The 14422-nt window shown below is 47.6% G+C and overlaps 1 protein-coding gene across 1 annotated transcript in view; it reads right to left on the bottom strand.

Annotated features, from left to right (window-relative positions):
• LOC119381054 (transient-receptor-potential-like protein) overlaps window positions 1–14422 on the bottom strand; it is a 182341-nt gene that overhangs the window by 73292 nt on the left and 94627 nt on the right. Inside the window, exon 6 of the mRNA XM_049412203.1 lies at window positions 8572–8767. Within this exon, the coding sequence (XP_049268160.1) occupies window positions 8572–8767 (196 nt within the window). The remainder of the gene's footprint in view (window positions 1–8571; window positions 8768–14422) is intronic.

The following is a 14422-nucleotide window of genomic DNA, read 5'->3' as shown; positions in this document are numbered from 1 at the left end:
CAAGTTTTATTAATCTATTCAAGCAACAAATTACACAAGCTACACATGTTGTGTCAAATAATTATCGCAGTGTCACGTGCTACTGTTGGCGACGTCAGAGCACAGTCGTCTACGTGGAGGAGCGACGTCACAGCACTAACATCTACGTAGGGCCATTTTCTTATGTACGTCATCCCCTCATTCTCTGGGCGTGCGCCCGCGAGAGGAAGGGCAAGCAGCGTTCACCTTGAAATTTGACCCATTTCCGCGGCGCGTAGCGTTGCAAATTTTGGCAGACGTGATCGTGAACGCCCAGGTGTACGTTTGCATTGCGCTCGTTAGCTCAAAATTGTCAAACCTGGTGAGGGGCCCTTTAAAGACAACAATGGAAAGCTGAACATACCCGCGATTGAAATAAGTAAGAGACGGATAGAGTATTGGTGGCAGAAAATTAGAGAGAAAGGACAAAAATAAATCTTGGAAAAAAATAAAGACAGTCTGCCGTAAAGGGCAGAGAACTGGGCTAGGAATTTACGTTTTTTTTTCCGGTAGTAAGATAGATTTTATCGAAGTAGAGGCATTAGGCCAACAAAAAAAAACTTTTTTTGTCGAGCCAGGTGGCACACTTGTCACCGCCCCGTTATAAAGGGGACGCTCATAGCATCCATCCATCCATCCAGAAGGGAACCTACATGCGCGCGCCTCCGTCTTTTAGGGGGGAGAGTCTATTTGCACCTCAACAGCTCGGGGTCACGTGACCAAAGTTGAATGTCACAAATGACGTCATTAGTTAAAGCGATCGGCTTGAACTGGCTTTGTGTCATTGTGACTACGTCTTGTCGAGCGACTCTGAGGTCACGTGATGAGTAAGTGAGTGAGTGAGTGAATAAACGTTTATTTTGTCCAGCAAAACGCAATTAATCGCGCACCCGGCTAATCTCACGACAGGACCGACAGGTCTAGCCTGCCGGCCCGATCGCGGGCGCGCTGGACGGCCAGGATTTGTTCCTCATAGACGGGACTTCGTAGGAGCGCGTCCCACTCTTCCTTGGTGAACTTCGGGCCCATCGAACCGCACTCCCAGAGCATGTGAGATAAAGTAGCAGCCTCGCCAGAGGCTGCGCAAGGACTATTCGGGTAAATTTCCGGGTATATGCTATTAAGATACGCCGGATTTGGGTAGGAGTTAGTTTGCAGGAGTCTGAGCGCGACCGCCTGCGGCCTGCTTAGCTTGGATTGAGGCGGCGGGAAGACCCTTCTCTCTAAGTAAAAGAATTTGGTAATTTCGTTGCGGGTGCTAGTAGCGTCCCTGTGTCCGGGGGGAAAGTCGCCCGATCCGAGGGCAGCGTGGTCGGTAAAGCCACGCGCAGCCTCGTGGGCAGACTCGTTGAAGTTCAGAGGGACCCCTTCGATCGGCCCGACGTGGGCAGGGAACCAAAAGATGGAGTGTGTGTAACTGTCACTGTTTTTGGAGCCTTTCAGAATTTCAACTACCTGCCGGGCAACCCGGCCTTTCTGGAATGCCCTGACGGCCGCTTTCGAATCGCTATACACGTTGTCTCTCCGACCGTCTTGCATGGCGAGTGCAATGGCCACTTGCTCGGCCACCTCGGGGTCCGTCGTCCGAATCGAGGCACAGTTGATGACTTTGCCCAGCGTGTCCACGACGGAAACCGCAAAAGCCTTGCCGTCTCGGTACGCGGAGGCGTCCACGAAGCTTGCTTCAGTCTTGTCTTTGGCGATTTGCTGTAGTATCTTTTACGCTCTTGCCTTGCGACGACGTGCGTTGTGCACAGGATGGACATTGCGGGTCAGCGGAGCGACGACGAGCTTCTCCCTTATTTCTCTGGGGATTTGGGTGTTGCTAGCCAAGTTCTTGGTGGGAACGAGTCCGATCTCCTCTAGAATCTGCCTACCGGCAGGTGTGGTGGACAGCCGAGTTAGCTGGGCCCGTTCCTGAGCCTCGGCAATTTCCTCCATGGTGTTGTGTATGCCGAGCCGGAGGAGGTCCTCGGTGTGCGTTCTGACGGGCAGTCCGAGTGCTCGCTTGACGATTTTTCTTGTAAGGACATTCAGCTTGTCCCGCTCTGCTCTGAGCCAGTTGTGCATGACCACCGTGTAGGTGAAGTGACACAGCACAAAGGCGTTGATGAGTCGAAGCAGGTTGTCCTCCTTGAGGCCTCGACGTCTGTTCGTGACCCTTCGAACGAGGCGAAAAGCGTTATCAGTTTTTGCGATGATCTTGCGCAACGCAGTGCCGTTGCCGCCACGCGATTCGATGAACATACCCAGGACTCTGATGGTGTCGACCCTGGGTATCGGGTCGCCGCTCCGAGTGAACAGGTGAATGTCACTTTCGGAGACCAGCTTCCAGCCCTTGGGTCTGCCCTTTTTTCTTCTCTGTAAATCATGAGCTCGGATTCGGTCGGGGAGCACCTTAGTCCGGTGGGTAGCAGGTACTGTTCCGTGACGTCTACGGCCTCTTGCATGGCACTTTCTACTTGCCCTTCACTACCGCCAGTGGACCAGATCGTGATGTCATCGGCGTAGATGGTGTGTTTGATACCTTCGACTTGGGCCAGCTTCCTCGAGAGTCCGACCATGCAGATGTTGAAGAGAGTGGACGAAACGACAGAGCCTTGCGGCGTACCCCGTGGGCCCAGGAACACTTCGTCGGAGACGAAGTCGCCAAATCGCAGCTTCGCTTTCCTTCCAGTCAGGAACGAACGGACGTAGTTATACAGTCTGGGGTCCAGCTCGAGGTCCGCCACAGAAGCCAGGATGTATGCATGGAGAGCGTTGTCAAACGCCTTCTCGAGGTCGAGTTCGAGCAAGGCCCTGGTGTCCCTGGTATTGTGGTCGATGATCTGATGTTTGATCATCTTCATGGCATCCTGCGTCAACAGGCCGGCTCGGAAGCCAATCATGTTGTGGGTATAAACGTTGTTGTCTTCGAGATATCTGCTTAGTGTGTTGAGGACGACGTGCTCCGCCACTTTGCCGACGGAAGACGTGACAGAGATGGGTCGGAGGTTATCAACATTCGGAGCCTTGCCTGGTTTGGGGATCAGGACGGTGTTGGCGGCCTTCCATTTTTCTGGGACACTGCAGTTTCTCCACGTCTTGTTGATCTTCTCAGTGAGGTATTCGATCGAACGGTCGTCGAGATTCCGCAGCATTTTATTGGTGATGCCGTCGGGACCCGGCGCCGACTTGCTGTTGAGTGCAAAAATGGCTTGCCTGACTTCCGCCACGATGACATCTTCGTCCAGCTCCGGATGGGCCGGGCCGAGGTACTCGAGAAATTGGACCTCCTCATCGCCGTGCTTTACGGGCAGATACTTCTCCATGAGCTTGGCAACCAGCTCGTCCCTGGAACAGGATCTGGTAGCTTCGTGCAGGACTCTGGCGAGCGTGTGTCTCTGATTGGATCTCGTGCCGCCCTCATCGAGGAGATGTTTGAGCAAGCCCCAGGCTTTGCCGTTGCGCATCTGGCCGTCGATCGAGTCGCAGACCTCGTCCCATTGCTGCTTGCACAGGGTCCGACAGTGATCTTCGATGGCCTTGTTGAGCTCCGAGATCTTTTTCCGCAGTCTTCGGTTGAACCTTTGTCCCTTCCATCGGAGGAGCTGCGCCTGCTTGGCCTCAATCAGATGGGCTAGCCTACTATCCATCATCTCTACCTCCAGGTCGGTGACGATCTTCTTGGTGGACCTCTCCGCGTCACTCTTGATTCCCTCGCACCAGTCTTCCAGGTCTCTGGGAGCGCGTGCACTTTCGTTGTCGCGGTGCTTGCGAAAATGATCCCAATCTGTGACGGTGAACTCTCTGGTTTTACTTCGGGCGACGTCGAAGCGAGTCTCGAGCACGTAATGGTCGCTACCAAAATCCATTGCGGTGTTACTCCACTCGGCTCCGTCAACGTTCTTCACGAACGCCAGATCGGGGGTGGTGTCCCTGGTCACTGAGTTGCCGTTTCGGGTCGGGAACGCCTTGTCCGTGATGAGCGTGGGGTGCATTTCGTTGGCGTTCTGCCACAGACCCCGGCCCTTGCTCGTGTCGTAGACGTAGCCCCATAGTCCGTACGGGGCATTGAAGTTTCCGACGACGACAAGGGGATGGGTGTCGGCCATGTCGACGGATTTCTTGAGTATCGTCTTGAACTGCTGTCGAGAGTCCCTGGGATTACTGTAAATATTGAGTATAAACACACTGTTTCTTCGCTGGTTGCGTTGTCGCGTGTTCGGCAGAACTTCCAACATGAGATATTCGGCCGTGCAACTCGCCAGCTTCAGATCGTGAGACAAGTGCGTATGCTTCTTATCAACTAACGTGCATACTCCCCGACCACCGGGCTGCCCGGAGACAGCCCGATAACCGGAAAGGGATGCGGCAGAAACATGGGTTTCCTGCAATGTTATTACCTGTGGTTTGTTAGCCAGCGATTTAAAGTATTACTGCAACGGAGCCCTCTTGCTGGAGTACCCCCTGCAGTTCCACTGCCAAATTCTGAACTTTTCTTTGGAACTATCCATGATTAGGCAGATTTTCTGTACTGCCCACTGTAAGCGAAGCCGCACGTAAAAAGTGCCCCCCACTCTGATGCGCTGATGTGCTCGTAGACCTGATTCTATTCCCCGACGCGTCCGGAATAACGACCTGCATTGGAGTTGCGGACGTATCACTTATGATTACCAGACGCTCGAGGGTTTCCATGCGATCGGCCAGCGTACCTAGGCCTCTCTTAGGGTCCCCTAGGGCGACTTGCACTTCTGCTAAACTTTGCGGTAACTGCTGCACACTTGTATTGAGTGTGGCCAACATGCCCTTTATCTCATTATTTCCGAGCCTGATTCTTCCTTACTGGAAAGTGCCCTGCGCTTGGGGGCCCCGGCTGAGTCGCTAGCCGGAATCGGTACTTCGGTGGTGGTGGGCGCCGACGCTTTCCTCGAAGAACACTGAGTGATAACCAATTTCTTAATCTCTGTCATTTGGCTAGCCATCTTTTTGATAACTTCCTTTAATTCCGCGTTTTCCTTCTGAAGGCGCGTTACCTCGACGTCCCTAGCTTTCTCTGGGAGCGGGTCGCCTGGGGCCCGAGAGGGTCCCGCTTAGCAGCCGCCAAGGAGCTTATCGGCCCAGGTTAGGTTCGACTTCCTCTTCTTCTGCTAGCCGATGCTGGAACCGGATAGGGTCTTGGAGACGGAGCGGCTCCGGGAACGGCTCCTGGACTTTCCCCTGGATCCGGACTTGCCCCTGGACTTGGATCTCCTTCTAGGCCTAGAACGGCGTTCGGAAGGCCCGGAGGTAGACGGCAGAGAGGGACTCCTGGATCTGGAGCTTCCGCAGGACGCGGAGCGACCGCCGTGGGCCGGGAACTGTCAGTCATCCTTGGCGAAGGCCGGAGACTTGCTTCTGTTGTCACGGGATCGCTCTCCGCGTCTGCGTCTGACAAGGTACGGTGTCTGGTACCTCTCCTTGCACTCCTTGGCGGCGGTGAGGTGCCGACCGCCGCACAGTCTGCACTTGGGGTCGCACTTGTGTTGTTCGTTCGGGTTGCCGATGCCGCATCCTCTGCACACGGCTTCGTCTGGACAAGGGCAGACGTCTGCTCGATGCCCAAGGCAGCCAGAGGCGTAGCACACCTCTGCTTGCTTTCAATACAAGGTACACCTGACGAGCGTAGCGCCGTACGAGACGTAGTTTGGCACCTTATAGCCGTCGAAGACCACAACCACGGCACCCATGTTCTTGATTCGTTTGGCCCCTAGGGCCTTCGGGTGCTCCCCAGCAAAAAAACGTCTGTCGCGCCTTGCAATCTCTATGTCAACCTTTTTTTTTTGTTACAGCACGCCTTACACTCAGCAAAAGTTCATACCGATTCGCTTCGTTGTTTCTGGCTGAAATCTGCAAAATCCCGCGGTGTGTTCCAGCAGTCAGCAACGCAGCAGATATTGTTTGGCTTTGTCGCTTATTGAAACCAATTCACAGACGACTCCGAGTGAAGAATTCGCAAGCGTCCGCGTCTCCTTGGAGCGAGTTTGGTGCAATTATGCAGAGCGCCGTAATCAGGGACTCCTTAACACTTGGAGTGCGCGGAAATATACACTCGGGTGTACCTGAATTTCGCTGCCATAGAAATGCACCTGTCGCAGGTGGAAATCGAACCCGCGTCCTCGAGCTAAACCGTGCGACGCATAACATGCTAAGCCGTGTGGGAGCGAGCGTATCCTGCCAAATTTCCCCTTGTAGCCTAATCTTATGTAGCAATTATAGCAAGTTCATAGTAGAACAAGCGCGACTGAACGTGATGAGCTACTTTCGTTACACGCACGCTTGCCAGGCCGTTGTTTTTCGCGGGTAGAATGCTGAAGACGCAGAAATGAAGGGAAGCCAGCACGAAAGACATTCGATCAATCTGCATCTAATTGACGCGGAGGTCTACAGCTTAATTCTGTTTCATTGTTAATTTCGTTGATTTAATTAGCAATGACAGACACAAATATGCAGCACGTACAAAACTGTGTTCTTGTCATTCCTCTGCGTGTGCTTCGTGTCGTATTTGCGCTGTCTTTGCGATGTATTCATGCCTACTAGCTCACCTAACCACACTTATGGAAAACTATACGTCTGATTGCAAAGGCTTCGCCCACGCAAGTGTGCTCAGTTCGCTCGTATCGCACGTGCTGTCTGTTCTTCTCCTTTCTTTTGTCTGTCGCCGCACACCCCTCGCTTTTTCGTGGTAGCCAGAGAGGGGCCTCACACGCAGCAGCCACAAACACACGCACACACACAGGCGGGGCGTCCCAAGAATTCGGCCTTTCTTTTCGCGTGAAGACATTCACCCCATCCTTGGAGGGTATTTTCAACGGAGGGAAGGATCATCTTATTTCTGAGCTATTGAACGGGAGTACGAAAGCTGACGTCACAGACTCGACCGTATATTTTTGGGGGTCACGCATATTGAAAACAGCCCAGTTGAGATTATCGCGGCGCGCAGGAGCCTTCTGGCAACGTGCGAAAATGCTTGAGGCCCGTACTTAGATTTAGGTGCACGTTAAAAAGCCTCAGGTGGTCGAAATTTCCGGAGCCCTCCACCACAGCGTCCCTCATAATCATACCGTGGTTCGTTAAACCCCAACAATTATTATTGTTAGTTCAGCAGCTGGATTACAATATCTGCCATCACGAGAAAACAGCCGAGTACAATGTGATCAAACGTCCTTCGTATCTTCAACCGTGGCCTCCGTGACTAGCTCCGGCTCTGCGCGTTGCTGGAGCTAATCGCAGAGGTTATGTTCTTACAGAGCGACTGTTGCAGATGACGCGACATACCAAAGATGACGTCGCCGCGTTCGCTCAGCATTTCAAGAAGCCCTGCCGCTGCACCGTTTTTGTTGTTGTTGTTTTTGCCAAAAAACGATTGCGTTCACTTTTGAGAACGCTCACATCGGTTTTCAGACTCGACAGGGATCAAACTGTGTTTAACCACCCAGAAGTCTTTTTTTTAAGTGTTTCAGCTGCTCTCTATCGTGAGGCGCAAAAAAACACATTGAAGGGCACACCTGTAGTACTTCGCATTTGTCATCTCATTGTCGCTCGTTGTACACCTTTGTTTCATAGCACGCGCCATCTTCAGGCACGTCGATCAAAGATCACGTGAAATCATAGACGCTCTTCACATTTGACTAATTTCTCTTGCCCAATATGTTTCTGATAGGCTAGACCACATTCCCATAAACATCATGTAGAATACCTTCACTCATTCATACCGCGTACAGCGAAAGAGTGGAATTGCCTTCCCGCACTAACGGCTCAAATTAAAGACTGTGAATTGTTCGTGCGTGCTTTACCATAACATTATAACTCTTTTTTGCCGCATTTAGTGTACACAGTGTAACAGATATATGTTCTTTTTACATTGTGTACGGTGTTATTTCACTTATTTCACTTTTCACTGCTTTATTGAGTCACTCTTGATTTCATTATTTTTTTATTGCTCTTCTTCAAATGTCATTGGAAACATTATTGGCTTACTTATTGTGTTATATTGTGTATTAATAATGTGTGTATATTGTGCTTTTCTCTGTGTCCTTGTGCTTGTATGTATGCGAATCAAATAAATAAATAAATAAATTGTGCTATCTTTAATGCTAAGCTATTCGTGTATAAACAGGATTGACCACTTCTCTTGTACGTATAACCACTCCCCTCCGTAATGTCTATTGACCCTGGGGGTACATAAATAAATAAATAAATAAATAAATAAATAAATAAATAAATAAATAAATAAATAAAGTAATTAATTAAATAATTAATCAATCAATTAATTAATTGATTAATTAGTCAATGAATAAATCAAAATTTTCGCCGAATACATCTCCATGACTGCGAAATGAGCCTCATAAAAAATGTGACCAATATCCGTAATGTGAGTCGGACTACTAGTCCCTTCTGCGTAATAAACCCGACAGTTGAGCGCCTGTCCTGCGTCTGTTCTTCCTCTCGTGCTGCCGTCTTTTTGCGCGGCTTTTACCAGGGAGATCAACGAACAGTTTTTCACGCTCTTGTAGGGATTGGCAGCGCACGTACCTCGATGTCCTGGAATGATCGACTCATCATGGCGATGAGCATGTTGATCATGACGGTCATGGCCATGATCATGTAGGCGCCCAGCAGGGCATGGCCCACCCACTTGGTGAAGGGCTGGTCCTTGCGCGCGCTGATGTCCTTGATGGGAATCACCCCGAACAGTGACCACAGCAGCGACGTGTAGCTGGCATCGATCCTGAATGAAAAACCCGCGTTATATTCCACGTACACTGTAAACCACTTTGCACCCTTAAGGGGGTTTCAAGCAAGAATATAACCCTTTTGCCTAACCAAAATTTGCAGAAGTTAGGGTGTAAGTGTGTTTTAATTCCCCAAAATAGCCTTTAAGGGGTAATGCTCTAACTTAACACCCTTTAGGCGTTAAGGGTGTTATGGGTTATCGAAACACCCATGGCCCATACCACAGCGTGCCAGATAATAACTGGGACTCGCTGATTAAAATGTCGTTGGATCTTAGGCGAGTTTAGATTAAAAGATATGTCTCTTTTAGGGCTATCTACAAGCGTACCATAAATTTACGCCTATTCTCTTAATGTTTAATGTTCGTTTATACGGAACAGCAATATCTCCACCGGCACTGAACGGCGGCTTAAGGTACTATGGCTGTATATATATAGTGTTTTGTTTTATACCCATACCATCGAAACGCCAAAAGCAAGAGAAGGAAACCTTCGTCCGGCGCAACAGAAATGACGATAGTAAAAACTTATTTTTTCAGCTGGTTAAATCACTAGATTGGAGTGAAATATACAAGATAAAAGATGCTGACGAGGCCTGCAATGGGTTTCTGAATATACTGCGTCACAGTTACGACAAGGCATTTCCTAGAGAACAGGCGTCCTTCCGAAAGAAAAAAAATTGCCGGAAACCTTGGATAAACAGCACACTTCCCTAGCAAAAATTCCCCAATAAAAAACCAATAGCCTATTGGGTTATTGACACCTATTGGTCTATTGGTTCTATAGGTCTATTGGAACTGTATTTGGCTATTGGTCTATTGGTTCTATATCAGCCTACTGGACCTATATTGGTGTATTGGTTCTCTATTAGCCAATTGGAATTATATTGGCCTATTGGTTCTGTATTTGCCTGCTGGCATTGTATTAGTTTTGTATTTGCCCACTTCTCAGCCCCATTAGAATTAGTCTTGCGCAAGTGTTTTATGGGTGTCTTGTCGTCATGCAGAAGGCCCACACTGTGGCAGCGCCCCTGCAATGATAATCACAGTGGATGAATGAGACATATGTTCAAATATATTCTCATAGTCAAAACTACAAGTGCTTCTTCTGGCCCTTGATGATGTTGGCGATCTTGCGGGCCTCATCCGCACTCGAGGAAGTGCCTGAAAAATTCTGTAAATAAACAGAGCCATGAAATCAGAAAACAGTAACACATGTTTAATTAAAGTTTACCTTCAAAGCAATGTATAGAAAGTAGACGGCACAGTGAGAAATTATCTAGACCTTAATTCACTGCACATGTTCACAATGTTGCAGGAGCTGAACTATAGCAAAAAACTGAGTGAAATATTACACACCCAACTGTGGCTCATTGCGTGGAAGAAAACAGTATATCGGCAAAATTTTGCGGCAAAAAAGGAAGGAAAAGAAAGGGGCAAATTTTTTTTAAAAATTAAGCAGCACCTTATCCCGTTTACACGCTTGCGTCCTGTGTTTTTTGAGCTGTACCCAAGAATGAACTGCAAACTCGTCCTTAAATTACAGCAAACTCAATAATCACTTACTATCTGTGACGTGCTCTTTTTCACGGTGGTGGTGCGACTATCATACTAGAGCATGCCACTAAATCTCAACTTAAAGATGGCATGAAATAAATTAAGCTAGGGTAGATTCACGATGAGGCAACGGTAATATGTAAGACAGTAGTAAAGGCAGCCTAGATTCCATATCGTTGCAAGCCCAACACAGCAGTCAGGCTGCAATGAGTTGGATATAACACACGTGCTGCATGTTACGTGCTTATGCAATTAAGCCAACAACATTAATAAACCCACTCCTGCGATAGCCCTAATTGGGCTGCAGTATGTAAAAATAAAAAAATATGAAATAAAAAATCGCACCAGTGCAGTACATATGCTATGCACATTTTGTATAATGAATTATCATGTGGCCTTCTGTGGTTCTTGTGACATTATGTCGAACAAGTATGATAAGCCGATTGGCGCGCACTACAACACACAAACAGCATCGACTAGAGCGTTTTACTATGAGGCGATAAACGCGTTTTCGGCTTAACACGCACGTTGTAAATACTTACAAAGGGCTTGCGAGACTCCAACTACACTCACGAGCAGGGCGCCTGTCCTTTACCTCTAATCTACGCTACGTTTTTTTGTGCATACTGACAAACACAAAAACAAACTGCAATAATATATGCGCTCAATCATTCAACTTCTGAGAGCGTGTGGACTTGCAATCGAGGCGTTGCTGGTCTCGCTGTCATCAAATACCGGAGACAAAGGACGAGGGACTTGTTTTCCCGACCTTTCAGCTTCGTCCCAAGTTTGAATACAAAAAAAAGGTGATATCAAATAAATACTAAATAGGAGTAACTACCATGCCCACTCAACTCACCAAACAATCGGAGCACATGAGCCTTGTTGCTCGTCTTGCCATTATTCTTGGTGCCGCTTTGTAGAGTCCAAATCGGTCGAAATCGGTCGAAATCCAAGACATTTATGGCTCAGAACGTCTCCATCTGGTGCACGCTGAACACAGTCTTCACGTTATCGTCGCGGAAGCACACTAAAGCAAACATCGTGTAAGCAGGCTTACGTGAAGCATCGAGATCACACAAAGCGCGCGCTATGGCGACAGACACAACGTTTTGGCTTAGCTTGGCCGCAGGCTGGGCTTGTCTTCGTATCGGCCGAGCGCGGATGGCGCGCCAAACGCACGGTCGGTCGCGTTTGCAGATCCACAATTCTTTCTCCTGTATCTTTACAGCACTACTTATATTGCTTAGCATAAATAGTTATAAACTTTACAAATTATCCAAAGCTTATCTTAAAGCTTAGCACATGGCTTAGCCTGCTTAACCAAGGAACGTGTAAAAAAAAATGTTCACACATGCAGCGTCACCACGCCGCTCACCGTCTCACTTTTTTTTTTTTGTTCATTTTTTTTTGTTCGTCACCTGGCTGGTTCTATGCCGGTTGTGATCTCACGGCGGTTTCTTTATTATTATTCTGTGGTGTCTGTGTTGTCGATTCCTTCGCAAGTTCTTCTTTAGCGTGTTTTACTATAGTGCCCGTTTACCGCACGGCATGTACGGAGACACCGTACCGCCGTGGTCGACACGCAGCCTTTTTATATAACTCTTTTAGTCGCGTGAGTTGCTAACTGCACACGGTGTCTCACGGTGTGCAGTTAGCTCAATCGGGATCAGACTTATCAAAAGTGAATTGATCCCGTCTGCAGCTTGCGTATGATATAGCCAATCATGATCAAGAAATTTGATCGGGATCGGGTCCGACGCGCTCAATCAGTCATAAGATGTTATAAACAGCTACCAATAGGCGGTAGCTGTTTGAACAATAAAACTCCTGTTGGCCTTATACATCTTCTGTTAGTACATTAAGAAACCAATAGGAGTACTTATTTGACCAATACAACTCCTATTGGCCCAATAAGTCACCGATAGGCAGCACCGATTTGACCAATACAACTCCTATTGGTCCGATAAGACACCAAAAGGCAGCCCCTATTTGACCAATACAACTTCTATTGGTCTAATAAGACACCAATAGGTGGTGGCTGTTGGTGTCTATTGGTACCCATAGAAGTCTTATACAACCAATACAGCTCCAATAGATGTCCTATAAAACCAATAGTGATTTCCTATTGGACCAATAGGAAATCCTATTGGCATTTTTGCTAGGGTTTACAAGCGTACTCAAATGACAAATGACCTTTTTTAAAAAAAATTGCGCTTAAGAGATCCCGAAGCATTCACAGAGTACAAAAAATACCTCAACGCACTTACATCAGACTTAAAGGAGCCATGACGCGGTCGCCCAAAGATCTGTGGTTTTCAGCGAAAACTAGGAGTAGAGGGACTATTTACCTACATATATTTCAAAAGTGGGCCGTAAAAGAATATTTCAGTGCAAAACAAGCCCTAGAAGTCGCCGGCTGTAATCCCCGCCCACCGCCGGCGACCGCCATTTTGCGATGGCGCGTGTGACGTCATGTGCAGCACGGAATGGAGCCGTCGTCCAAAGTTTCAGTCGCTGCAAATCGTTCAATTTCAGTGCCAAGCTGAAGAAAGCTAAAATATCTCGATATCACGTGCAGCTGACCACGGAACAATATCGTTCGCCTCAATGCAGACGCTTGCACAGCTAGCTGCTTGTTACGTCACGACTCGCGAGTGCACCAGTGTTGCCTGACTCTCGGGCTGCTCGCGTGCTTATAAAAATATTCGATTATAAAAATATTCGATTAGGTGCTCGACCAAATGCGCTAAAATTTCGCCAGCTTATTTCTGAATGCACAAGGATTAATCCACATAACACAGATTATGGTCGAACATTGGGTGTCATGGCCCCTTTAAAGAAAGCTAAGCGAGAATATTACCAGAAAAAGTTTGAGAACATATATGATAACCCAAGAAAGGTCTGGGAAATTGTCGATGCCCTTACTGGAAAAAAGAAGGCAAGATATCACAGAAATACAGGAAGGAGGCGTGGTGCTGCGCGGCGAGGCTCTAGCCAATGCCATGAATCGTCATTTCGTCAATGCGGGCGCGTACACTATAGTTGCTCTGAAAGCGAACACGACTCTTGTTTCGAAGACACGGCAGCGATGCAGAATTCCATATTTATGCTTCCCAATGACAGTGCTGAGATATCTAACCTAATAAATAAACTTAAAATCAATGTTGCGCCAGGTACAGATGACATCACCGCAGCTGAACTAAAGCTGATAGGTCCACTAATAACTGAGGTGCTTGCTTACATAGCAAATCTTGTGCTGACAACAGGCGTGTTTCCAGCACAGTTAAAGGTTGCAAAGGTAACCCCAATTTATAAAGGCGGTGGCAGAAACAACATGTCAAATTATAGACCAGTATCATTACTTACGACATTATCTAAGGTTTTTAAGGGCGTTATTCGCGACAGGTTGTTATCCTTTTTTAACAAGTATCACATTATCACAACAGATCAATATGGCTTTCAGAAAAATAAACATACTCAGCAAGCATTAACGATTGTTAAAGATCAGATAATTGCAAACATGGAAAATAAGAAATTTACGCTTGGTTTATTCTTGGACTTAAAAAAGGCTTTTGAGTCGATACATTATGACATATTATTACGGAAACTGTCACGGTGCGGCATACGCGGGATGGCCCTTAAGCTTTTGCAAAACTCTTTACATCACCGGCACCAACTAGTACAAATGAAAACAGCTAGGTCAAGTTATTTGCAAGGAACCCAAGGGGTTCCGCAGAGTTATACAGGGTGTTTCAAGAAATGTGTCCAACCTTCTCAAAAAATCAGGAAAATGCGATATTTGATTGCTGCCTTCAGAATCGGTTTTTCTGTAGTGGCAGGGATTTTAAGATGGTTAAAGAAATTATTTGAGGCTGTAATTAAAAAAGTTAAATTAATTAACTTTTTATTTAGTGGAGTTAGGTGGTTGTGTCAAATGGGAGAATTGAAGTTCTTCATGCCACAAACCCAACCCTACTTTGAGATTTCGAAAAAGTGGCATCTAGTAATAATTACGAAGTAATGAAGTTCAACCAAATTCAATGGCGAAACCTAAACAGAAACATGGAAGAACGCAACTGCCATATTCTTCCG

The sequence above is a fragment of the Rhipicephalus sanguineus genome, chromosome 2 (assembly GCF_013339695.2).
Source record: "Rhipicephalus sanguineus isolate Rsan-2018 chromosome 2, BIME_Rsan_1.4, whole genome shotgun sequence".
Classification (NCBI taxonomy): Eukaryota; Metazoa; Arthropoda; class Arachnida; order Ixodida; family Ixodidae; genus Rhipicephalus; species Rhipicephalus sanguineus.
The sequence above is the reverse complement of the archived record's forward strand: the minus strand, read 5'-3'. Positions and strand labels throughout refer to the sequence as shown.